Source organism: Mustela erminea, chromosome 14 (assembly GCF_009829155.1).
Source record: "Mustela erminea isolate mMusErm1 chromosome 14, mMusErm1.Pri, whole genome shotgun sequence".
In the NCBI taxonomy this organism is placed as follows: Eukaryota; Metazoa; Chordata; class Mammalia; order Carnivora; family Mustelidae; genus Mustela; species Mustela erminea.
In genome coordinates this window covers 82409992-82436146 of record NC_045627.1, presented here as the reverse complement: position 1 = coordinate 82436146, position 26155 = coordinate 82409992, and the positions used below count along the sequence as shown (strand labels likewise).

At 51.2% G+C, this 26155-nt stretch overlaps 1 protein-coding gene across 16 annotated transcripts in view; it reads left to right on the top strand.

Moving 5' to 3' along the window:
- Positions 1 to 7548: 7548 nt before the first annotated feature.
- The window catches only part of FGFR2 (fibroblast growth factor receptor 2), a 102834-nt gene continuing 84227 nt past the window's right edge, over positions 7549 to 26155 (top strand). For 2 of the 16 annotated variants that reach the window (XM_032314042.1, XM_032314041.1), the window contains exons 1-2: positions 7549 to 7877; positions 11812 to 12103. In XM_032314042.1, the coding sequence (XP_032169933.1) occupies positions 11935 to 12103 (169 nt within the window). In that variant the 5' untranslated portion in view covers positions 7549 to 7877; positions 11812 to 11934. Of the gene's footprint in view, positions 7878 to 9126; positions 9513 to 11811; positions 12104 to 26155 lie in introns of those variants that run through there. The other 14 variants (XM_032314052.1, XM_032314051.1, XM_032314050.1 and 11 more) reach the window with 11 other exon arrangements.

Genomic DNA, 26155 nt, shown 5'->3' with positions numbered 1-26155 from the left:
AGAGTGGCTGGCAAGCTGCCCAAGGATCCTGAATGACCATCCAGATGGAGCCTGGACAGCTTCAGTGATACTGGAGAAAAGACCAAAAAGGATGGGGTACGTGGCTTTCAAAAGACAGCCCAGATCTAGGCTTGGGATGGCCTCCGTGAGAGGAGAGCCGGCAACCCCCAGCCTGGAGGGGGCCGGCCCGGGTGGAGACTGGGGCCTTAAGCTCAAACAGGAGGCCGGTAGTTAAAGCCCATAAAGGCAGCTCTCTGGATTGAGGATCCAGGGGAGGAGTTGCCGCCCCAAGCTGTGGACAGAGAGGAAGCCAAAGAGAGCTTCAGGCCAGACCAGGCCAGGCCCCGGGTGGAGACCGGGCAGGATCCCCCCGCCAGCCACGCTTCGGCAAGCTCCAGGATTCCTGCCGCAGACACGCCTCGGCCTTGATCGCTCATCACCTGCACAGCCCGAACGAGTTCGGGGTGAGGCCTGGTGCAGACGGATCGCCCCTCCTCCGCGCTGGGCCTCCAACCCGCCTCGCGCCCCCAGTCCCCCAGCCCCCTGCCCCCGGCGCCGCCCGCCCCCGCATCCATCCCGCGCCTCTCCGGACGCGCGCTGCCACACGGGGGCGCTGGCACCCGCCGCGCGTACCTGCGCAGAGCCCGAGAACAAAGGGAGCCCTGGGGACCTTGGCCTCCTTCACCTGGAGCCACCTGCGCCCCAGGCTGCGGCCCGAGCGCCACGCCGGCATCTGGCCCCCGGGAAGGAGTTAAGTTTTGCTCAACGCTGCTCTTAGAAATCTGTTAAAGAAATCGCTCCTCCCTTGATGGCCTTTCTCCCCAGCTTGGGGACAAAATATAAGAGCTCTGGGACTCTAAAAGGGTTACTGGGTTTGTGGTTTTACGACGCGTCCTGCTCTGTATTCTCCGTCTCCTTCCCGGAGTTAACCAGGATCCTGGCAGCATCATTTTTCTCCCATTTGGTTTATTAAAGTGAACTTCTTTTCACGTTTGGACGAAGTAGACACACACTCTGGGGAAATGGTGTAACAAACTCAACAGAAATCAAGGGGAAGGAGGGAGGAACGCCTGGTGGAAACCGGGTCATCGCAAGGAAGGGAAACGTGCACCGCCGGGTTCCACAGGCCTTGCCCTGATGTGGCTTTTATTCTCTTAACTTCGAAACATACCTCATCCACTAGGTGCAAAACCCCGTGCTAATGTACCCGGATGCCTTAAATGGGAAACCCCAAAAGAGGCTAAGTTACAATCACCATCAATCAAGTATCTATTGAGGGCCGTGAGCACAAAGGGCCTGTAGCAAACTGCCAGAGTCTGGCCAGGCAGCGCGCCCGGCCCTCCAACTGCAAGACGGAGGAGGCAGCTGAGCTTTCTGGGTGTTCTAATTTAGTGGTCCCCGATTAACCCCTCTCCCCCCAACTGATACCCACGGTCAGATTCAATGGGGTGTTTTCGAAGTGCATTGCCCTCTTGGTTCAACCAGCCTTTCTCCCTCTGGGTTCCTGGCTCTGAACGCGCAGCTCTGAGTTCCTGGGGACTTGAGAGAGGAGGAGTCCTCCCAAAGAGAATCAGAACCCACAGAAAACCCTTGTGGGGGCTCCTTCGAGTGGTCCCTAGAATCAGGACGTGATGCTAAAGACACCATATCACTTGGGTTCAGTCACCAGTAAGATCGCAGTTGTCCAACAAAGACCTTTCCTGGGAATCCCCAGGACTCTTGCCCAGCCGAGGAGTCAAGTTCCCACCCCTAAAGTCCTCTGGTAGCAGGACACCAGCGAGAATCCATGGGAGTTGGAGTGGGGGAGGCAGAAGCAGTTCCTGGGGACTCTCCTGGCTAAGGAGACCTCGGAGGAAAAGAGGAAGACAGGGTACTCTCCAATGGCCATTTCCTGTAATCCCAGCAACACTCAATTTGGTGGCCAGAGCCATTAGTGGCTGTTGAGCTTGTGAAATGTGGTTGACACTCCTGAAGGGCTGACGTGTAAGTTTTATTTAGTTTTAATTAACTTAACTTGAAATCCTCACACTGGCTAGTGGCTACCATATCAGACAGTGCAGGTAGAGCTCTCAGCAGGGACGGTGGGCAGGGGCAGCAATGGGACATCATGGTGAATCTCTTTCTAACTGCCCCACCCTGGCGAAAAGCACCTGCATATTTCCCCTCCAGTCTGCTGGGAGCCCATGGCTGTGGTGGAGATGGGGGTTGAGGGCAGGCCAAGGGTGTCGGGAAGGCACGGAGCCTTGCAGTCAAGGACTGACATGCCAGAAATTGTTCCTAAGCAGCAATGGGCCAGGGATTAGAGGATTTTCCTGGTAGATACCGTTACCAATAGACAGGGGTCAACAGCAGGGTTCCTAGACTGTGGTTTTAAAATACTTTAAAGGGTATGCTGGTTTCCCCTAACGTGGTTGCTCTTTGCTGATGGGTCAATGACAACTTTTAGTGTCTCTGGAGGCAGCGAATGTTCAGCGATTGGAAAAGCTGGAGATCTTAGACAAATTTATTTTTTGAGGGAAGACATTATGCAAGAGAAACAAGGCCAAGTGGGGGGAGGGGTGGGACATGTTCAATGACTGTCCCAGAATCACATGGTTCTTGGCAAAACTGGGTTAAAAACCCAGGTCTTGGATGTCTTGGCCTGATGCTGTTCTACTGCACAACATGGCAGGTCAGATACCTTGTGACTTTGGGCAGTGCAGACATTACATGTGGCTGGTTTGGCCAACCATCGAACTGACCAATCAATTTTCTTTCACAGATGGACAGGTGCCTGGTAGGATGCAGCCCTGGTAGTGGTGGTGGTGGTGAGGGGTGGTTAGTGTTGAGCCCAAAGTAAAATTTCCCCAATTATTCCCCCTCCCGCTACTTTTACAGCAATTTTTGCTTTTCTTGAACCAGGATGCTGTCAAGGTTCCTGAACTGCCCATTCATCACCGTTGAGTAACAGACCTAGTTACCCAGTTTTAAATAGCAAATGTGTAGCAGATTGTTAAGCCTTAATTCCTCAAACGCAATTCTTCAGAATTTTCCATTTCTATTTGTTTTCATATTATTGCCGATAAGAGTCATTTTTATGAACCTCAAACGTTGGCCCTTACCTCTTCCTCTGTTTTGAAGACTGCGAATTCAGCTCGTGAACTGCAGGTGTCTAACAATCTTAGGTACCCGAACTTGAAGGTTTCTTGGAAATGTTAATAGCAACAATGACCCTCACCAAATTCTTGGAGCACTTGAAGAAGTCGGATGAACCTATGATGTGTGGGTAACTGTTCTCTTGAAATATTAACACTTGGGGAGGCAATGAATTCTACCCACATATTTCAGCTCTGCCCTGAGTTGGACCACCTAGAAGCCATCACGTGGCACGGAGAGATGAAAATGGTGACTTGCTGTAGTGGCTGCGGGAAGGAATCGCAACCCCATCAGGAGACAAGACTTTTAGTTTCCCTCCCCTGAACCAGTGGTGTGACCCTGAGGCCACCACTTCCCCTCTCTGAGCTCCACTTGCCTCCCTTGTCAAATGTGGAGTGTCAACATGATGTTTTAACACATACTTCCTCGCCTCCGGGTCTGGTCTCCTCAGGAAGACCTATGCATGTCACGGAAGCCAGTTGGAGATCCGAGATACCATAAGAGCAGAACGTAGTGGTAATTTTAATTCAGGTGCTTCTCATGTTTATACAAAAATTCTTTCTTGGGGCCGAATTTTTCACCAGTGTTAAAACAGCTTCTGTCTGACCTTCCTCCTGCCTCTCTTGCCACCCCTAGGTGGGGAGCAGTGGGTACCAATAAGCATGAAGTTGCCTTCCATTCGGATAATCATTTGTATGACAGACGGACATGCTGTGCACGCGGCATTCCGTCTCAGGTGGGCTTTGTGTAGGCGTCACCAGGTCCTTCAACTGGGGCAGAGGGTGGGCATGGGGAATTCAGAAGTCACGGCTCCAGACTCTGTGAAAACCAGGCTGTAGGCATATCCGGGTGGGGCCAGTGGGTTCTAGGCTCTTCACTGAAACACTTGAATCCTTTCAAAAGACCCAGGGTTAGGAATATTAAGAGCAGCTAATAATGATTATAGGAGACACATTGCATTTCCAGAGCCATGAGGAGTATCTGAATAAAAACTGGTTTTGTCACACTTTCATTCATTTCGTCTTGTTAGTGACCCTATTAAAAAACTCCAAGATAGGTACCACGATTGTCCTCATTTTGCCTGAGAAAATGGAAAACTCCGAGGAGTAACGTGCCCAAGGTCACACAGCCATTGAGTGAAGACAGCGGCACCTTGCCTTTTTGAACCAAAGCGCCTTGCCTCAAAGCGAAGTAGGAATTCTGGAAGGACTGTGTCTCCAGGGACTCTTGGCTTTGAGATTCTGTTCTAAGTTTAGAATCATCGCTAATGTTTGGTGTGTGGTGCTGGGATTTATAATATCGCTTCAGTGAAATGTGGTAAGTTCCCTGAAGATGGGACAGAGCTGTGAGGGGTCAGGCCCCTCTCCTCATCCCGGGAGTTAACTAGGCTAACCACAGTCCTTGAACTAGTCTATATTTCACCTCTCAAACGCTTCTTTCATGCTCCGGATATTATGGAGATGTAGCCTAAAGAATAAAATTCATACTTTCCCAGTGAGCTCAGGACATTAGAAGGGCTCATTAGCACTTAATGCCAGCGACCTTTATTCATCTAAGTTTTCTATAGGGCGAAGGAACAACCACCCATTAAAAAACAAATTATTAAAAAAAAAATTCTGAATCTTTAGAGGAGAATGGCCCGTGGCTGCAAGGGCTCCCACCCCTCCGACCGACCGTCCCCCCCCCCCCACTCCCCTCCCATAACCGATGGGCTAGCGACACAATTTGTTTCTTGAAAGTCATGGGGCATCGGAGTTCTGGTGTCCTCATTTTTCTTCCTTCCATTGATGTATCATTACTAGAGTGAAAGAAAGAAGGGCGTCTCGAGGGCTTTTGAAGAAAAAAAAAAAGGTGGCTACTCAAGACATTTTGTAAAGGGGGGAAAATTGTGAAGAAAAGGGACGCCAGTGGGGGGCGGAGGGGTGGTGAATGTGGCCTTGTCTGGCCTTCTTTCAGCAGAAACCTGGTGCTGGCGTTGTAGTTCAGTGCAAACTGTCACCTTTAGTTCTTGCTGGCTTTTCTGCCCTTGGCCCTGAACCTCAACAGATTGGGGCTTATTTACCTATTCACACTCGGCCGGGGAAGCTCATTAATAGGGTTATTAGCAACACCATTCACGGGAGGCCATTGACAAAAGGGGTTCCAGCCACTTGAAGAGGGAAGAGAAAAAAAACTGTCCAGAGATTATTTTCTCATTCAGAAGCCTCACTGGTGTGAAAGCTTTCCTAGACCCTCTGAGATCACTTGAAGCCTAAATATGATGACAGAATTGGTTTTTGTTAAAAAAAAAAAAAAATTCCAAACATGCTTTTGCTTCTCTCAAAACTGAAGAAGGTTGCTGCTGTGGGCCTGTGGGCCTTGCTCCCTTAAAAACGGGAAAACTCTTAAGGGAATAAGGGTCTTGTGATGGATGGGTGTCTTTTCATCCCTAGAAAGAATAAATTCTGCAAACTGCATTTGGACATGAAAGTAGGTGTTCTGATTTGTCATTTTCAGCGGAAGCCTGCCTTTTTATTCAGCGTGTGTAAAGCTATTGATGATTGGGGTTAGGGACGATGGCTTCCTGCACCAGCAATTTATGTGAGAACGTGTTCACAGCATTTTGAATGGCTGACGGATATGTTGCAGGACAGGAAGGGAATCCGTCCTGAGACACTTGAGTTTCCCATTGGTGGGGAATATAAAGATGTTAAGTGCCAGGGCCTGAGCTGGCAGACATTCAGCCCCGTCTCTTTTTGTGACCCCAGGTCTGACGACTTGAATAAGGTATTGGTATGTTCAGAACCATCCGGGTCTATGAGCGGATCCGGCTGTGTGAGCAGACTGGTAAGATGTCAGTTCATGAAAAGACCTCTGGACCAATCCAGGTGAAAAGACTTGACCAAAAACATACGCCAGCACTTGGACCGATAATTTTGGTTGAGAATCTATTCTTTTTGCTGTCAGATTTCCAAAATAGAATTTCACAGCCATTTGCCTGAAGCATGCCAATGGATTTGATACTTCCAGCATGTAAGTCATTTCATGAAAGTTTTCTGTGATGTATCGTGAAGAAAAATTATTTTCTCATGATGCGTGGCACCTTCAAAAAAAAATTTTTTTTTGTAAATGTTATTGAAGTGTGCTACGTCGGTGACCCAGGAGCAACTGCATTTCTCAGTGCTGGAAAAGTCGATTTTCCAGGTCAGTTTTGTACTCACTACTCCATCTATCTTCAGGCCTCAAAAGCATTCTGAAGCACTTTGGGGTTTAATGACCTTTTCTAAAGAAAAATAATTAAGGTTTTTATCTATATTGTCTTGGACTTAAGCACAAAAGCTTAGGAGCTGGATGAGTGGGGAGGAGAGAAAGTGTATTAAAAAATAAATTACCCCATTGCCACAGCCTCCCGAGAAAGGTAAATGAAAAACATGAACTTAAACCAGGTGCAGCCTGGCATTTAGTTGAAGAATCTGATTTTGCGGTTGAAGAATCTGAGATTCAGGAGGAGGAACTGCTTTGCTCAAGGCCACACAGCTATTTATAGCAGAGTCGTCTTTAGAATCTTTCTAATTTCTTTGGATTACTCCAGATATATATTACTAAACAACACTTTTTTTTTTTTTTTTTTCCCTTTGTCGTTGCTGTTTTTGACTTTCTTGAGGGGAGGCCGGATTCAAAGTCAGGCTGTGCCCATAAGCGGCTGTGTGGCCCTGGGCCAATGACTTAACCTCTCTGCTCCTGTTTCCTTACCAGAAAGTGGGAATAGGACTTTCTGCGGGGCGTTGGGGCCAGGAAAAAATAACCTGCTCAGCGTGTCCTGCCCAGAGGAGGACCTCCAGAGATGCTGGTTTCTTCCCTCACCGCGGCTGTTTTGCAGGACAGAGAAGTGCAATGTCCTGCAGACCTTCTCATCCACAAGTTTCAGTTGCATTAACCCCCACCCCCCCACCGCCCCCGCCGCCCCCACCGCCCCCACCAAGCAGCCGGCAGGCAGGTCGTCATTTGTTTTCTGCCTTGAACTGAAACAACCAACGCGATCAGCCGGCGCGCCGTCGGTCTGGGTCCCCGGGGAAGGAGGGGGCGGTGGCGCGGGGCGAGGCCGTCGCCGCACCTCTCGGGGCCGGCGGTGGCCGCGGTCTCGGGCGGCTCGCGGGCGTCGGGAGCCGCGCCGAGTCGGGGCGGCCGGGCGCGCGGCGCTGATTGGCAGAGCGGGCGCCGCCGTCCAGGAAACGGCTCGGGTTTCAGCGGGGGCGTGACCCGCGGGGAGGGGGCGGCGGCGGCGGCGGCGGCGGCGGCGGCGGAGAGCGCAGCCGAGAGCCGAGCGGGCGGGCGGCGGGTGCGGAGCGGGCGAGCGAGCGAGCGAGCGCGGCCGCCACAAAGCTCGGGCGCCGCGGGGTCTGCGCGCGGCGTAGCTGGCCCGGCGCGGCGACTGCTTCCCGGGCTGGCGGGGCCCTGGCGCCCCGAGGCCGCGGCTTTCCAGGGCGTCCCGAGCGTTCGCAAGTTGCGAGCAAAGTTTGGGGGAGGAGACGCCGAGCCTGAGTCCTTTCTTCCTCTCGCTCCCCAAACCCGAGGGCAGCCGGCGGGCGTCATGCCCGCGCTCCTCCGCAGCCTGGGCTGCGCCTGAAGCCTTGGAGCCTGGGCGCAGGCAGGACCCGAGGACCGCTCGGTTTCGGAGTTTCCCCCGAGTTCGTCGCTTGCTGCATCCCGACTCGCGCCGGGCGCGGGGACAGACCGGCGGCCGAGGAGCGTTGCCATTCAAGGTAATCGCCGCGTCGGGTGCCTCGGGGAGCCTCGCCCGCCGGGGAAGCTGGCGCCGCGGGAGCGCGGGACGCCGGGTGCACCGACCCCCGAGCGGAGGGCGCGGGGGACTGGCACCGTGGAGCCTGTTCCCCCTCCTCCCTCTTTGGTGATGGGGGAGCCGGGTGCGTGCTGACCGCGGCCCCTCGGGAAGGTCTGCCTCTACTTACACCCCATCCAGATGCTGACATCTGCCTTTGGCGCTGACACCCCCTCCCTGTCAAACTCCGGCCGGCGCCGTTCCACGGGCCGGCGCGATCCTCCGACCCCAGGGCGGTCAGGCGAGTGGCGGGACTAACTCGCTGGTGGTTCGACCCCGCGGGTCCGGGGTTCGGAGGGGCATCGTCGGGGTGCCTCATTCCGGGGCCTGGGGGGCGCTCGCCTGTCCCATCCAGGCCGGGGGTGGGCGGATGGAGACCCTTCCCGGGAAGGGAGCCGCTGGATGGGACCGGCGCCCTCTCCATATAGGGCTGGCTGTGCTCTGGGGGTGGCACCTTGGGCGGGTAGGCCGCTGGGGTTCCCCGGTTTCAGTAACCGGCGCCCCTCTCCCGCTGCCGCCGTCGGTGCTGGAGGGAGCGCCCCGCGCCTGGGGCTAGGGGGCGAACTGGACCGACTTTTCCTAGCTCGCCGCCTGCTCAGCCGGCAGCAGCTCGGGGGTGTCGAAAGCGCCGGCGAGTTCTAACTTGCGCGCCCATTCTTTCAGCGCCGGGGCCGCGCCGGGGAGTCAGCCGAGGGCCCTGCCAGGCGCTGGCTCCCACCCTCGCGGCCACAGGGCCAGGCTCCGGGGTCCCGGCCGGGCGCGCCGACTCGCCGCCGCTTCCTTCGAAGCTCCGCTCCCGCCAGACCCTTCTCCGGGCCTGCCTTCCTCCGGCCCAATTCAATAAAACCTGCCCTTAAAAGCAAACCTGCTTTCACACTCGGGGCACCCATTATGTGTTTGGTGTGAAACGCTATCAACATTTAAAACCCCATTGTCCCCCTGGTCCCAAATCCCTGTAAATCTTCCACTGGCCGCGACTCATTTTCATCTGAAAAGCCTGTTTAGTTTGAATAGAAAAGCAATCAGGCGCCCCTCTCCCTCTCCCTGGAATGTCAATTAAAATGCAGATTTCTCTGAGCTCTTTAGCGCCCCAAGAAGGGGGAGAAAAACAGGATATTCCAGGCAAGCAAATGAAAGAAATGCTACAATGGAACAGGGGCTGGTGGTGCTCAGGAGTTCCCCAAAGCTGTGGCAAGTTCTCACTGGCTTGCTAACATTAACCAGGGCATGGATTGTCATCCTGGATCAGCCTGTATTTTGTGTTTTTTGAGATTTCTGTATGTTGAAGAATCTCTTCTCCAAACCCCCTTCCCTCACCCGCCCAGATTTGACCCCTGATAGCTCCCTCCATTACTCAGCTCAGAAGACAAGGAGAACAGTGGGGAGGCTTTGAGCTCACTGATAGGTCTGCCCCCTGGGGGGACCCAGGCATCCCAACCTTGCCTGGCACTGTTGACTTTCCTGATGTAGAATCCACCAGAAACAAAGCACCCAAGTGCTCAGCATGGGTTAGCCGGCCGAGGACAGATAAGCGCTCAGCGATAGAAGCTCCGTTAAGGTAGGACTGTGTTGGTTTGTCTTCTTGGAGTGTAGGGGGGGTTAGGGAGTATTTTGGTTAATTGAGCTCAGCATGAACCTGGCATAGGGGCCACTCGCCAGCCAGGCCCCCTTGCTTGTCACTTTGCCCGTCTATGGGGGCAGGCTTGTGTCCAGGTGAAAACGGACCAGGGGAGCGGGTGGCCACGGAGAGCCGTCCATCATAGGGAGGGTGACAACTCCTCCCTGGGCCCAGGCAGAGAAGAGAGTTCCCTTTCAAGGGGAAAAATAAACACGCTGGGGCTTTCACTGAGGCTCAGACTCCAGGAAGGATTATGGTATTGAAGGCAGGAAGCCGGGATTGTGGCCGCCAGCAGCCTGCTGGGCCTGTGTTCCCAACACCGAGCCTCGGGACCTAATTATCCTGCCTAGGAGGTCCCTCCACACTTGTGTCCACTCTGGTGAGGAGCTGTGCAGACCTGCTGCCTTAGGCCTCCGCCTTCCAGAGATTCGGGCAGGGGGCGGCCTGGGGCCTCGAGCTGGTAATGGCTAAAATTCGAGTTTCTCCTGCAAGCCGATGGGATGAATGAATGGTGTGAGATTTAGCTGGTTTAGGTCACTGGCCTGTTTTCTCTGCTTGCAGCAAAGGAGGCCCCTCTGGGCCGGGACAGGTGTGTGATGAGGCCAGGGAAGCAGCCCAGGATGAAATCTCCTGCTAGGATTTAAGATTGTTTAATGAAGTTGTATCAGAGGCAGAACATTCCCATGCATTCTGGAAATGCTTAGTAAATCGATGAGAATGCTTGTGTACTTTCCTCCCACACGTGTGTAGAAATAGATACGGAGTTATCTTTTGAGGCTCTTAACTTCAAGAGGAAAGAAAATTGAGGTGGGGGGGAACATCCTTCAAGCAAGCCTAAAATAGAGGGTGTGCTCACAGGCACACGCTTTTCTTGCTTTTGCCCTGAATCACACCGTTTCATATGTGCTTTCTTTTGAAGCAGAGGTTTTCTTTTTTCCTTCCCAGGAACTAGCGCAGCATTCTCTTTTCCCATTTTAATCCTTAGTCAAGGCTAGCAGGAACAGTTTTTCTGATGTAGCTTTGGAGAGACTCAGGCAATGTTGAAGTCTTACATGGCAGTATTTGGAAACATCGAGTTGGCATGCCAAAAATCCAGGCTTTGGAGATTTTTATATTAAAGTTCTCACCCTTAAACTCCCCCCCCCCCCCAAAGTGAGGTTCGTTTGTTTCACCCAATCTGTGATTGTTTCAAATGTTCTCAAGTTTGTATATTTCGGTTGTGCACTTAGTCATGGAGGGTAATGAATGCACTTAAAGTTATTTGGAATAGTTAAGCTTGGACAATTCTCTTTGCTTTTGGGTCACATGGGTGCACAGACCAATGAGTGGAGCACCCTCTGTAATTTTTGAAGTCTTAACTAATAGGTTAGCCTATTGGAAGTTATTGGCCCAATCACATACCAGGGCAGTAATTTGCATATCACCTTCGTTCTTAATAAACACCTGCCTTCGCAGCTCCTCCCTTCCATCACGAACCCGTGTGGGCTGAAGACAGTTACGGGGCGGGGGGGGGTTGCGCGTAGTGGCAGTGGAGGGGGATTCAGGCTTTGAATGTATTGGCGGCTCCGTTCATTCTCCTGTAAGTGGCTGCTTGGTGAAAGATGGAAATACATTTCCGTATTGGAAAATGAATCCTGACAAGTGTAAATTGGTGGGGGCTTTCTGGTCGCCTGCCTGGGGTTCCCTTTATTTTGCTGGTCTCCTTTCTGGTCCAGTGCTATAGGGAGCCTGGGGCCAGCCACTCTGCTGCAGCCCCCGCAGAAATTCTGCACGCAGACACCTCCACCGTCCAGCTGTCTGAAGCCCCGTTGGCCTAAGAGAAGTTAACAAGGCGGGTTCTGCCAACCCGAGCACTGGTTAACTTGCTTTTGTAGTTGCCCTTGAAACTAAGGTCGTGTTGCTTCTGCGTTTTGAGGGCTGCAGAGGTGACAGTGGATGGCAGAAGAGAGTGCGCCTTGCCTAACCCGAGTAGCCGCCGGGAGCTGTGTCCTGGAGCTACTCCTTCATCTCCGTTTTTTAAAAGTATGCTTTCTTCCGATCAGCCCGACACGGCCCGCGGGGCACCGGTCTGGCGGGAGCACCTGGGACCCTGAGGCGTGCGGGCCAGGCGTTTGCAGATAATGCCGAGGAACTGCTGGCGCCCGTCCGAAGAGGCTGAGACACTGTTGTAGCCCACTTGGGTTTGCACCCGTTGGCCCTGGGGAGGATTTCACTGACTCGCCGACTCTGTCTCCCCTAGAGGCTGCAGCAGCTGCGGGAGCGGCGGCCAGACCGGCAGCGGCTGCGGGAGCACCTCGGCTCCGGAGCCCACCGCAGGCTGGAGGCGTTGCTGGCGGTCCATGCTCGCAGGCGACGTGTGCAGATGGGAGTGACGTCCACATGGAGATATGGAAGAGGACGGGGGATTGGCACCACCGCAGCCATGGTCAGCTGGGCCCGCTTCGGCTGCCTGGTCGCGGTCACCATGGCAACCGTGTCCCTGGCCCGGCCCTCCTTCAATTTCGTGGAGGATACCACATTAGAGCCGGAAGGTAAGTTGTTTCCTCTCACCCTTCAGGTCACCAAGTTTGTTTGGAGATGTGTCTGGGGAAGTGGCCCTGAGGTCAAGGCCTGCATTGTAAGTGAGTCTTTAAGAGCAAGGCGCATGGGCTCTCTGCTCCCCGGCAGGTCAGAGATTGGCAACTCCCACCTCCCCCAAAGTCAGAGATGGCGGGAGACGCTTCCTTGCTGTGACACTGTGGTCAGAAGGGTCCAGTTTGGTGGCTTCTCGGTGTGTGCGTCTGTTTTCCTGCGCGGGCTGGGGGAGGCAGCCGGCCCTTCCCCTTTCTCCCCCGCCCCGGGGAGCTGTGGGAGGGGACGTCTAGGTGAACGCCATCTAGAGCCTTCCCGGCAGGAGCAGTCTTACTGGAGGGAGAGTCTTGCTTAGGATGTAAAGAACTGGCTACTTTCTGACAAAAGGAGCCGCAAAGGGAGATTGCCAACATCTGAAATGCTGACATTTTATTTTCATTGTCTAAGGAGAAAAAGAAGCTTCTGGAGCTCACAGAGATGCTTGATGGTTAATTTTTTTTTTTTTTAAAGCCACTGTAAGTCCTAATACCTAAGCAATATGTCACAGAAGCTGCAAATTCTGTTTGAGGTAAATTTGTAAGTGATGGTACCTGCGTGTCTCCCACATCTGTGACAACTTCCAGGTCGACCAGGCCACACACTGGTGTTTCAGCTTTGGAAATTGAATTCTCAAGGTAGAAAGCCAGTTGCGAACACTAAGTGGGAGCGAATTACTTAGCTGGGCAGGTCTGGAACCTCTTTCCTGGGTCTTTCCGAGACGACAGTAGCCAAGCCCTCACTTGGGGCGGCATTGAAATCTGTCATCAGCCGAGAATATTGGTAGCTGAGTTATTTTTCGAGTGGTAATCCGAGAATAAAATGGCAGATCCCAGCACTCATCGCCACTTAATGAACCTGTTTGCTGAGAGCCCACCTGGTGCTTGCTTCGCTTTGGGGGCCTGCCGGGGTCCTGAGTGGTCTGGGGTCAGTTCAGCTGTTCTGGAAAAGCACCCGGGGCCACAGGCTGGCCGAGGACAGAGAGCCTGGTCAGGACAACACGGGAAGGAGAGCTGCATTCCTGCCCGAGGTGACCGCACTGAGAGAGGGGCTCCCAGTGGGACCCTCATGGAGGGATAGGAAAGAGCAACGGCTTTTCTAAAATGGCCCTGATTTGACCCAGAGCAGTCGCGCTCTGGCCAGAGGGAGGCCGGTGCTGTGTCTCACACAGAGGCACAGAGGCCTCGTGAGAACAGGTGCGGTGACGTCACAGTAGCTTCTCGGGGAGAGGAGTCTGGCAAGAGTCTGTGTCTGTGGCACTTACAGGCTCTAGCTACGCTGATGAGGGGACAGCCTCCTTGTGACCTGTGCTGGAACGTAAGCACACGTGTGATTTGCAAAGGCAGTACCTTTCTGCGGGGCTTAAAGGGAGAGAAGAGGGTCCTGCTTTCTGAACGTCAGGGCTGTACTTCTTTAATTTTGCTAATAATTAAAATCGATGTGTTTCCTAATTGCTGGTTTTCCCTTGAGTACGAGGCTCAGCACGCAGCCAGGCAGCTGAGCCAGGATTTCCCACCCGATGTGCCCGGAATGGCCCAGGTTAGGAAGAAACTGTCATTTTTCATTTCGATTCTCAGGGCAGCATATTCTTGGGAGTTTATCTCAGCAGAAAGTGTAAAACGGTCCTGGAGGACTTCTTTTCTCCTCCTTAATTACTGAGGAAAGTTTAAAATATGCAGGAAGAATGAGGTGGGGGAGAGAGGGGCAGAAACCATGGACAGCGATAAAATGCCCCCAAAGGTTCTTTGTGTAAAAATTTGTCGCCAACAATGGGAGTATTGTTGAAAGCAGGTCTTCCCAAACAGGGATCTGGGGCTGTTCTTGGGGGTTGGGGGTGGGGTGGTTCGCCAGTTCCCCCAAATTATAGGAAATACTTCGCCAAAGATGTTTGATGCATTTTTCTGGGCTCACAGCTTCTGTGAAGTTTGTGTCCAGGGTTGTGAGACGTTTTAAATGGAAGGCGCAGACCCGCAGAGGACTGGCTTTGGAAAAGCATGGGAACCCCCGCCCCTCTGTTTTCCTTCCTGCCCTCCCATGGTTTGATAAGGTGACCTTGAAAGGTCTTCATTAACGTTGTGTATATTAACGTCGTCAGGAGGCTTCTGGTTCCTTACGTTAAGAGATCACCAGGATGTTTCAGCATCCCTGGGAGCAGAGTGTGGACAGTGTGTGGCCTGGTGTCTGCGGGGGACCCAGGACATGTCAGCCTCCTTGTTGCCCGCGAGATGGGCTCACGTGTCTGCTCTGTCCTGTGTGGGCTGGTCCTGCCAGTTGCCATAATGTCAGGAATCGTGGAGGCTCTTGGGGACAGTTGGGAGGAAAGTCGCTCTGTCATGGAGAAGGCCCTCTGTGACTCCAGGCAGCCGTGTTTGCTTTCTGGAGCATCTGGGCCGCCCTGGTCTGTCCTGGTCTGTCAGTACCATGTCGGCAACCGATTTGAGTTCTTCCATTGCAGGTAGTTTTGCTTTAGGGTCAGAGGCTATTAGGAAGGTTATCTAATTCTAGATGAAAAAAGAGTTAGCTGGAAGCCAGTCGACTGACTGGGACAGCTCTAGTTTAGGCCATGGAGCCAGTCCCAGCCTGTCCCCTGTGGTTAGTGTGACTATACCTTTGGTTAATATAAGTTTAAGCTTAACCTTTTATTGCACCTTGGAAGACTTTCTGGTTTGTTAATTCGGAGGCTGAGATTAGATGAGGTCTGTTAGGCTGGACTGGAGGAAATCACACCCAGGGAAAAAAGGGAGTGAGTTCCAGCAAGGAGCCTGAGCCCTAAGTCGGGAGGATCCTTTTTCCGTCTTCTTGGCTTTGTACGGCATGATCCTTTATCATTGTATCCTATTGTCCATCACGGGCCATTTGTCTTCTGGACACGATGAAGTAGAAACAAACAGTAGGGTTGGATCTACTCAGCTGGCTTGAGCAGCAAATAATCTCTAGGAGATTTTAGTTAATATCCCTGATTAAAAAAGAATATTTCCAGTGGGTCATTCATTGTTGTGGAGGAATGGCTGAAGGCTATAAATTCAGTTATTGATGCAAGGGGGGGCAGTCCTCAATGCCAAGTACTGTTCTGTTCATTAATATTCCCATTATTTAAAGTAGAGTCAAGCTTGATTATCCCGGGGAGGAGGTGACTCTTTCGAGTTCTTGTCACCTACTCTGGTTAATTAAGTCATTGTTGACATTAATGATATCTTTGTTTACACCAGCCCAGTAGGAGCTAAAATAAAAGGGCTTTTCCAACCCCAAACCCCTAATTACTTTCCCACCCTCCAGAAAGTGTGATTCTGGAGAGCAACAACCTGGGAAGAATGTAGTTTTTTTTTTCTTTTTTTTTTTTTAAACCAGGTTTTTTTGGCCACCTTCTAAGAGGTGATGCTGTCCTGGACTGATGTGAGTTGGTCCAAAACTCAGTAGCAGAGTGGGCGAGTGTAGGACGCACATGGAGAACTTTCGAAGTTCAGATTTTTCCAGCATGGTTTAAGTTCTTTATTAGAAGTGTTGCAGATGCCACAACGCCAGCCACACGCATTTAATTGCAAGTTAAAAGAAGAGAAAAAAAAGAATGTGTCCGCATACCAAGAGTGATTGATTTAAAATAATCTTCTGTTTTGTATTATCTGCGTCTTTGTTCCTCAATGCAAGTGTTAATATTCAAGAGTCCACTGGACCTGGAGAGTTAGCTCAGGAACAAGGACTTAACTCTGGGTCAGTTAAACCAAATGCAGGCTTATGCAGTTAAACACACAATGAAGTACACACTCTTTATTAGTATATAAAGTATTTCACAATTCAGAGACAGAACTATGCTTAATATTACTTCGAGAGTGACAATTTGGCAAGCTGAGTTTCTATACTCGCGCACTCTGATCCAGATTCAGTGTGTGTGTGTGTGTGTGTGTGTATGTGTGTGTGTTCTGCCCGTTTATTCTAACCAGCCAGAACACTTTGAGTACCTACTATGGGATGAACTCCCTGGCGAGAAGCCAGAAGCGTTTCTTTCCAAGTCCTTCTGACCCAGCTGAGGGTGAGAATTCAGATAACCAGAACAATCCAGCCGGTGATGTTTCCAGTATGAGACAGAAGGAGGAGTTACGCATTTACGCAATACCCAGGGTATCGTTGAGTCAGGAAGAGTCCTGTTCCGTGTTCATATTCTCCATAAAATGTATCCAGTAGCCTTGCAACCTGACGTCTTGTTTGGATGTTGACCTATCCAGGGTAATTGTTAAAAGGCTACCACCCCAGGGGCGCCTGGTGGCTCAGTGGGTTAAGCCTCTGCCTTCGGCTCAGGTCATGATCTCAGGGTCCTGGGATCGAGCCCCACATTGGGCTCTCTGCTTGGCGGGGAGCCTGCTTCTCCCCTCTCTCTCTGCCTGCCTCTCTGCCTACTTGTGATCTCTCTTTCTCCGTCAAATAAATAAATAAAATCTTAAAAAAAAAAAAAAAAAGGCTACCTACCACCCTTTCTCAGCACAGTCTGGCCTGATTTTCCATTTCCATGGACGCTGCCTGATTTTAGTCTTTCAGGGAGAATGTGGGAAATCAGGTTTTGGCCCCAGGCAGGAAGTAAAACTGGTGTGCTACTTTCCACGGTCCTGACTGGAGTCCTACTATGGTGACTTGGCTCGGTAGGCAACTCCGAAATTCTTTGGGGAAGTGTTTCAGGTGATCCCACAAATGATTCTGATGCAGGGCGTTTTCTGCTGCTGTACAGAAATTCCTCTGATCTTTATAATTTGTTTTCCTTGAGGAGGGTTGACTTTAGCCTTAGGTTTTTCTTTTCTTCTTCTTCTTCTTTTTTTTTTTATGATTTTATTTATTTGTCAGAGAGAGAGTGAACACAAGCGGGAGGCGGGTAGCGGCAGGTAGAGGGAGAAGCAGGCTCCCCGCTGAGCAGGGAGCCCGATGTGGGACTCGATCCCAGGACCCTGGGATCATGCCCTGAGCGTCCCATGGCTCTGTATTCTTTTTTATCCGTTTGCAGTGTCCACTTACTGAGGTTTAGCAGTGGCTGTGTTTTTTTTCAGCTTTAATGGCATGGCTTGAAGCTGCTCATCATGCCTTTGCCTCAAGGCCTCTGACCTGCCCTCTCAGTGAGTTTCTTAACTGATGGTGACTACGTTAGAGGCTGTATGTGGCTGAACAGTGAGCCTGATGTAGGGGCTGAACCTTTGGCCTTAGCTGAAGCGGGGTGAGGGGGTCTCGGTAATCATCCTTCAGCATCGTCGTATCCAAGATGAGCAAATGCCTAAGAACACAGCCTGGACTTGTTAGAGGCTCTTGGACTTGAGATTTTAGTATTTTTATTTATCTTATTATTTTCCTATGTAAGTTCTGTTCCCGTCGTGGGGCTTGGACTCATGACGCTGAGATCAAGAGTCACATGCTCTACAGACTGAGCCCACTAAGGGCCCCGGACATGGGATTTTAAAGCTCGGTAAAACTCATGTTCCATTTTGGGGCAACTCTTTTATCTTCCTGTGGAAGCTTGAGGCTTTCTGGCTGCTGTAGAGTCTCGGCAAAATGGCCTCTTCCTTCTGCTTACCCAGGTAACCTGGAGTGACCCAGCTGGTTTAGCTCTGGCCTTCTTGAATTAGGGAATGTGTAAAGAAGGAGGTAGGGAAAGGAGCCTGAGGCCAGGCTCTTTAATGAGTCTGGTTGAACAAGCTGTTGGCCTCTTTGCTATAATGATCCTGTGTGTCTTGGAGATGCCTTCTGGAATGAACAAAGGTTACACTTTTCCCAAGTGTTTTTTTTTTTTTTTTTTATTTTCCTTTTCTTTACCCCTTCCTTGCTCTGATTTGTGACTACCTCCCACTTTTTAAAAAATGTTTTATTTATTTATTTGATAGAGAGAGTGATCACGGGTAGGCAGAGAGGTAGGCAGAGAGAGAGAGAGGCTGGGGAAGCAGGCTCCCTACTGAGCAAAGAGCCCAATGTGGGCCCCGATCCCAGGACCCTGAGACCATGACCTGAGCAGAAGGCAGAGGCCTAACCCACTGAGCCACTCAGGTGCCCCCGTGACTACCCCTTTTAACAGGACATGATAGAGAACCCAAAATGGGTTTCAGTGGGCTTCATTTATGTAACTTCAAGCTTTTACCTCTTCTATATTCGTGCAAAAGGGTATTTAATTCTAAGGACAGACTGGCTGCCCTTGGAGACAGTATGTTATGTAAAATGGGCATGCTGTAGGTTTTCGGTGATTATGGTTTTGGGAAACTTGCACCATGACGGAGTTGTAAGATGTTGGGTGTGAACTGTTGTCATTTATTCCACTTTGGAATACATAAGTAATTACGCCCCATTCTGGATTTTTGCCACTTCATGGGAATATTGTAAATTTCAGATTCTTTTTGTACTGAGTCAGGGACCTAGGCTGTGACATATTCTTTCCTTTAACCCCTTGTTCAGCTAAAGAATGGTAAATTCTAAGTCCTGTACGAATGGAATACATATATGAAATTTCAGGTTACAGTGAATATGTTTTATGAGGAGGTCAAAAAACCAACGTATAGGAAAGTTCTGATATATTCAGGAATGAGGACAAGGTACATATTTATTTGTTTGACTTCTGTATCACATTCCCTGGAAAGAAGGAAACTCAGGCCTGACCTCTGACACCGAGAAGCCCTATATGAATTGTCATATTTATTTTCTAACACCAGAACTCCTGCTTTGTGGTACTAGGGTCTCTCTTTTCCACATGACTGTTCACTGTTAAGGATTTCCATACATGACCAGGTGTCCTGCTTTAAGAATATGTAGACATCATGAAGGCCGTCTTGGCCTGTTGGGTGCAGAGCAGGGTGGAGAGGGGCCTTAGAGTGAAAATAAGGGTCATTGCAGCTACTAAAGTTTTGGATTTAGCCTTTTTTGAAAACCCTGAAGCTTCAGATTCTCAGTTGATGGTGAGATTGCCTCATAGGAGTGTGGCTGGCAGTGTTTAAGGGCCTCCTCTTTGTTCGCCAAAGCTTCCTGGGTTTCCGCCAAAACGTGTTGCATTCTTAGCTGACGGGAGGTAGGTGTACAATTGAATTTGGATCCTAAATGTTCTTAATGTTTCAAAGTTAATATCACTCAAATCTTTAAAGACCAAAAAGCCCCTCTAAAATTAACTTAAAATTTTCATCTATTTTTTTCCCCCCATAGAAACGAATAAAATACTGAATGGCCCGTGTTGTGTTTTCTGGAGACAGACAGAAGGAACTTAGCCTTGGGAGTTCGGCAAGTCAGGCTTGAATCACTCTCCTCTACCTTCTGGTGCTGTGACCTTGGATAAGATAGATAATCTCTCTGAGCCTCCCTTTATCTAAAACGGGGCTGATAATGTCTCCGGGAAAGGGGGTAATATGAAGATTAAATGCAAATGGAGGTAGAGCCCTTACTGGAGTTCTTGGCCTAGGAGAGGTGCTCAGTAAATGCTACTTTTCTCTCTACCCATCCCTACTTCTTGTCTATGTAAAAATCTGATAAAGGATTTTTAAACATTTTTCAATTTTTTATTTTTTAAAGTCAGGCCAGTGGAAGTGCAGGGAGAGAATCTTTTTTTTTTTTTTTTTTTTTAAGACTTTATTTATTTATTTGACAGAGAGAGATCACAAGTAGGCAGAGAGGCAGGCAGAGAGAGAGAGGAGGAAGCAGGCTCCCTGCTGAGCAGAGAGCCCGATGCGGGACTTGATCCCAGGACCCTGAGATCATGACCTGAGCCGAAGGCAGCGGCTTAACCCACTGAGCCACCCAGGCGCCCCTGGAGGGAGAGAATCTTAAGCAAGCTCCTTGCCCAGCACGGAGCCGGATGATTTGGGGACTGATCTCATGACCCTGCGATCATGACCCTGAAATCAGGACCTGAGCCGAGACCAAGAGTCAGACAGTTAACATCTGACTGAGCCACCCAGGCAACTCGGTAGAGGATTTAAAACCAATATTTCAGGTATATTTACCCTACCACGTATAATGATAAATCTTCTGATGAGAGGCATTTACGTTAATTAAAATAGAATGGGTGCTCTAAGCTATCCGACCCTTTTTATTTTTGTACGGTCTTTCCAAGTCTGGACTTCAGGAGTGTGCTCTGATCGCCTTGCTGGTTGTAGTCCAGATGGTTCAGGGTTGACCTGTTTTTCCCCATTGAAGAAATGGGTGGCAGCTCTGCAGTCATGGTGGGACACACACTTCGTGGAGAGCCGTATATTTGGGCAAGGAAAGAGTTTTTCTTTTTCTTGTTGGAGGCTTTCAAAGGGTTGTCATCAGGCCCTGTGAAGAATGGTGGAGACCGGGGGTGGAGGTTGGGAGCGGGGTTGGGGTGTAGCAGGCTCTGCTTCTGTCCGGGCCATAGTATGTTACGGACATCCCGGCCAAGTTTGCCCAGTGATTTCCCCTGGGCAGCCTGCTGGGCTTTCCTTGGGGCCCAAGTAGTTAGGCTTCCAGAATTTAGGGAAGGGAGGGAAATTGTGAGGGGACACACATGACTGAGGGCAAGGTGCTGAGCAGTCCTTAGCATGTTATACCCTTGTGGGGTCACTTGATAGGACCATTGGAAGTGAGAGGGGGAGGGGTCAAGATGGATGGATGGGGTCATATTCTTTAGCCCATTCCTTGAGAGGATGTGGACGAAGATGGTACCAGGAGCTCATTACCATTTACTAAGTGCCTGCCATGTGTTAGATATGGTGCTACAACATACCTTGACCTGTATTATCTCTATCTAATCTCCCCCCCCCATTAATTGAGATACGATAGGCATAGAGCATTGTGTAAGTGTAGGGTATATAGCATGATGATTTGACTTATTTATATTATGAAATGATTATCGTAGTAACTTTAATATCCATTATCTCCTATAGATGCAAATATAAATATAAATATATGTATGGGTTTCCTTGTGATGAGAGCTCTTAGGATCTATTCCCTCAACAACTGTCATGTACACGACACCGCGGTAGTAATTGTAGCCCTCCTACCGTGAGTTACATGCCTAGTCCTTGTTTATGTACAAATGGAAGTTTGTCCCTTAGGACCACCTTCCTCTGGTTCCGCTCTCCTGCCATCTCTAATCTTAAGGACCCAGCTGATCCCAGGTGTTACGCGTTGTCCCATTTTATGGAGGAGACTCTTGGCTGAGGCTCTTGGAGATGAAATGTTTCATCCAAGTTAGCATTCCTCCAGTTTAGCGTTGGCCCAGGCGTTTGGGTGAATTTATTGGTATGACAAAGATGTATCAGTTGATTCCTTCTCTTTCCTGAGTGGGAGGGTATTTTGTGGAATACTGTGCCGGCCCCTCGTTCTTTCCTAAATCTGTCATTGGACTCTTAAACATGTAAGGATGCTGCTGGGTGATTCTCTCTTCCCCACATAGCCACACCTATTTTCCTAAAGCTGCATGAAGAGAAGTCATGGGCAATAAAACCACTCCAAGAATGACCCCTTTGTGCTTCTTTTAGAATGGCCTTTGGCAGTATGTAGCGTATTAGTAAGGAGCTAACCCTTCTGCTCATTAGGGAGATGCTGTGAGTCCCAGTGAGCGACCCAGGCTCAGTCACCCTGCAGGTGTCTAGGCAGGTAGGGATGGCTGGCCTGGTATTTGCCCATTTTCTGGCAGTTTGCTCTGGCACCACGAAATGTTTGCCTTGTTGGTTGTCACTCTGATAGCATGTCAATCTTTCCCTCAGCATGTCTGATTTTCCGTGGGGTCAAAACCCACCCGCACAGACCAGTGTGCCTGGGGCTCCTGCCGCCTGTGGTCATGGCAATGACAGATGCCATAGAAATGAAAGATACCTGGCCCTTATGATGTCAGAGACCAGAGAAGAAAAAAAAATAGTGGTGAAGGAAAAAAATTAAAGAATGAAAGGTCAGGGGTGCCGGAGTGGCTCAGTGGGTTAAAGCCTCTGCCTTCGGCTCAGGTCATGATCCCAGGTCCTGGGATCAAGCCCCACATCGGGCTCTCTGCTCGGCGGGGAGCCTGCTTCCTCCTCTCTCTCTGCGTCTGCCTGCCTCTCTGCTTACTTGTGATCTCTGTCTGTCAAATAAATAAATTAAAAAAAAAAAAAAGAATGAAAGGTCAGAAGGAACAATACCTAGGTGGCCTCTTGGCTAGGAGGGGCATCCCAAGGGGAGGAAAAGGCTGGGGAGTAGAGCATTTTGCAAGCAAACAAAGTTCATTTTGGGTGGTTAAAAGTAATTTCTGGGGCACCTGGGTGGCTCAGTGGGTTAAAGCCTCTGGCCTTCGGCTCAGGTCATGATCCCAGGGTCCTGGGATGGAGCCTTGCATCGGGCTCTGTGCTCAGCAGGGAGCCTGCTTCCCCCTCCCCTCTCTGCCTGCCTCTCTGCCTACTTGTGATCTCTGTCAAATAAATAAATAAAAAATCTCAGGAAAAAAAAAAAGTACTTTCTGAACGGAGCTGCTGGTCCTGGAGTTCTGAATCAGGGCTGGTTTAGTCTTTCGGGCTCTGCACGGAACTTGGATGGCGACTGCAGAACGCACGCCTAGGGGTCGCGGGCGTTGAGAAGGGGGCGCTCGGTGCCGGAAGGAAGGTGTTGGCCCGAGGAGACCCTGCACTTTCCCTCTAAGCCTGGAGGCCCTGGTGGAGTGACCACTTGCAGAGCTCGGCAGAGACAGACAATCGTCTGCACGCTCTCCACACTGCAGCGCAATCGACTTTGACTTTGTCCCCCCAGATATGGTTTTTGAAACCCTACTATGTCCTAGGCTCTGTGAGGATAGCGTTTCAAGCCAGAATCAGCCTCAAGTGCTGTTGAGTGGGCAGCCACGGGCCTTTGTCACAGAGCTATGGAAGGGAGGCACCCGTCCCCTTGCAGGGTGCAGGTGCTCTGAAGAAGCCTCGCAGGGAGGTGGGGGCCCAGGGTGCTGCACTGACAGGGGCCGGGGGCCTGTGTGAGGCTAGAGAAGTAGGCTGGGAGGCCTGTGGGCCATGCTGAGGATTTTTCTGGCTACTCCCGATGAGGCAGCTTCCCAGGCCGCGCTTCGAAGGGAAGTGGGCAGCCACCCACCGCATCGGCCTTAGTGGGTACCCGCCAGACGTGCTGGCCAGGTGGCTTCCTGTGCCCCTTGGGAACTGTCCAGGGCTTGGTCCCTCTGCTGGCCTCTGTCCATGTTTGCTTGTCGCCCAGAGGTGCCCGCCCGTAAAGGCGGGGCCTGTGGATGGGTGGGCAGGGGGAGCTCTCGGCTGCCCGCCTGACGGTCTCTTTTCCATACCTGTAGTTGTTTATCAGGCCACTGGGGAGGCGGGGGTACCTGGCCTGGGTAGTGAACACCAATGGTGGGGCCTCCCCCGAAGACCTGGCAGTTCACATAAGACTCCCTCCTTTTCTTGGAGCGGGGTGGGGCACAGTCTTGTGTTCCAAAGGACAGATATGCCCTCCACAGCAAGCCAGGATGCTTGGGGGCCCAGCACAGCCCCTTCCAAGAGGAGATGTTCTGGTGGGTTTTGCAAGGGGCTTTGTCTAGAGAAGCAGGATCTCCTGAGTTTGTTTTCCAGAAGGTTTTTTATCTATGCAAAGACGTGGCTTAGGGCCTAGGAGAAAGGTTAGGGTCTAACCCCGCTGGCACCTTTCTTAATTTGGAATTTCCTGAATGGCTGTGGTTTCAGTCCTGGGGCACAGGATCGCCCAAGGGAGAATTTCCTTTTCTCTCTAAATCACTGGAGAAAAGTGACCCCCCCCCCCCCCCCCCGGGTTTGGACCTTCCTTTCACCGTCCTGCCTTTCTTGGCTTGAGGGGCAAAGCCGGCTGGGGACGTGCCCCACCCACCACAGAGGCTCCATTCCCCCCCTGACTTAAGGAAACCTCTCCAAGAGGTCATTCCTACCCAGCTGCTTGCTAAAGACCCCTCAGGCTATGAATCTGTGCCTTCAGCCTGAGCGTGATTTCTGCCCCGGCCGGGCCTGAACTTGCTGAGGCCTGTGTTGCTAGATCAAACCCATTCAAATGAGGAGGGCCATCTGTTTCCCAGTATCCAGCTGCTGTCCCTTCACTTGTAAATGGCCGAGATGCTGCTGGGTTGGGGCGGGGGACCAGTCCTGGGACACAGCTGCAGACTCTGAACAAGTGTTGGAGCTGGGGTCCTGCTGAGAGGAGAGAGGTCCAGCCCTTTAAGTCAACTTGCCATTGGTGCGGCAAAGGGCCCTGAGCTGAAGTGCAGGCGGCGGCTTGCCCTCGAGGAGTCACTCTTAGCCCGCCCTCTTTCCTTTTTCTTTTGTCCCTGGGGGCACTATTTCACTGGTTCTGAAAGTTCTTACTGCAGGATGGGCTGGGGGAAAATGTCACAGAGGATCTGGATGTGATCTGACCTTTCAGGGACTTGTCAGGCAGATGTACCCACTTGAGTATGTCCCTGTCCGGGGGGTGGTGATCTGGTCTCGGAGCAGCGGTAACACTAAGTACAGAAAGGTGACTTGCGGCCCCTGAAAACGTGCTTCTGGCCTGTAGTTGGAAGGCCGGCTGTGGGACGTGGTCTCTGGAAAGCAGGCCAGTTTCCCCCTTGCTGTAGCTTGGCCCCTCAAGCTTGGGGGATGTGCAGGGCATGGGTTGGGCCCCCTGCCCCAGTGTTCAGGGTTACTTCTGGCATGCTGTGGGATTGTGGTAAGACATCCTGTCAAGAGAACTCTGCTGGGGTTTCTGTGCCCTGCATATAAATATCAGGGACCCCTGATTTGTGGGATGGATGAACAGTAGATGCTATCTTAATAAGCCACAGGCCTCTTCCCTCACTGAAGTCATCAAACAGGTGTCATCGGTGTTGGTAACAACACTCTCAGGACGTTTAGTTCCATTTACAAACATTCCAGAGATCCCCACTTAGGTAACTTACACAGATGCAATGTGACAGATCTGCGCCTTTGTAAGAAAACCCTGTCTTAAAGTCAGAGGAATGCAAATCAAGGTTCCCATGTGGTTGGGGAAAAAGAAAATCTGCTGCTCAGGTAGGATCAAGCTACAGCCCACAGGTAGGAGCCCAGGTCCGTCCTGGCTGGAGCTGCGGTAAGGGGCGCTTTTTCTCAGGTGTGCCCCCCACTTCAGGGCTTACAAAGGCCTTCCTAGGCAGCGTCCTGGTTTGTCCTCATGGTGACCTTGATCAGCAGCAGGCTAGCCTGGAGGTGTTTTTCCTGTTCTATAAACCAGGACTCAGGCTCCACAATGGGATGGGGCTGCCCACGTCAGTGTGGGTTCATCACAGCAAAACCGGGTCTCAGACTCTTACCCTTGGACACTGGTGCTGAAGTTCTTCCAGTATGGGCTCTGGACCAGCAGCATGACCATGATCTGGGAGCTTGTGGGAAATTCAGATTCTCAGACCCCACTCCCTGAGGAGCTGTGTTTTAATAAACTGTCCAGGTGGTCTTTATGCAAAATAAAGTCTGAGAAGTGCCGTGCTGATCCCCTCTTAAGGAAGGTCTGTGGGAGAGGGCGGGTGGGTGAGGGAGTGGACTGTAGCCGGCTGTGTACGTACTAGGTGCACAGACAGAGGCTGTAGTGCCTTGGAGATGAGAGCAGTGTGGGCTGTGTTGATGGGAATCAGGAATTTCCACAGAGATGATATCTGAGCTGGGCTTTGAAGCCTGAGTAGGAGTTTGCCAGGCAGAGCAGTGGAACAGGGTTTCCAGGTAGCAGAATGAGTGCCCATGAGAACAGACAAGTCTCGGGTGTGAGGAAGAAGGTGGAAAGCGTTCTGGGGCCAGGAACAACCAAGGCCTTAATGTGGGTGTTGTTCTCTGGGGTTTTCCCTGTCAGAGTGGGGAGTGGTCTTTGCTTTTTTTTTTTTTTTTTAAAGTCAGGGTCAGATTTGCTTTTCAGAAGCTTGCTCTGGTGGTCTGTGGTGGATAATCATAGGGCGGGCTGTGGCGGTGGGTTGGGGCCCTCGTAGAGGTCTTCTTGAGAAAAGGCTTGCCGTGAACCTGCCCGTGAGGTCTTGCCCTTGCTCTTTTCAGAGCCGTTTCAGAGGGAATTGG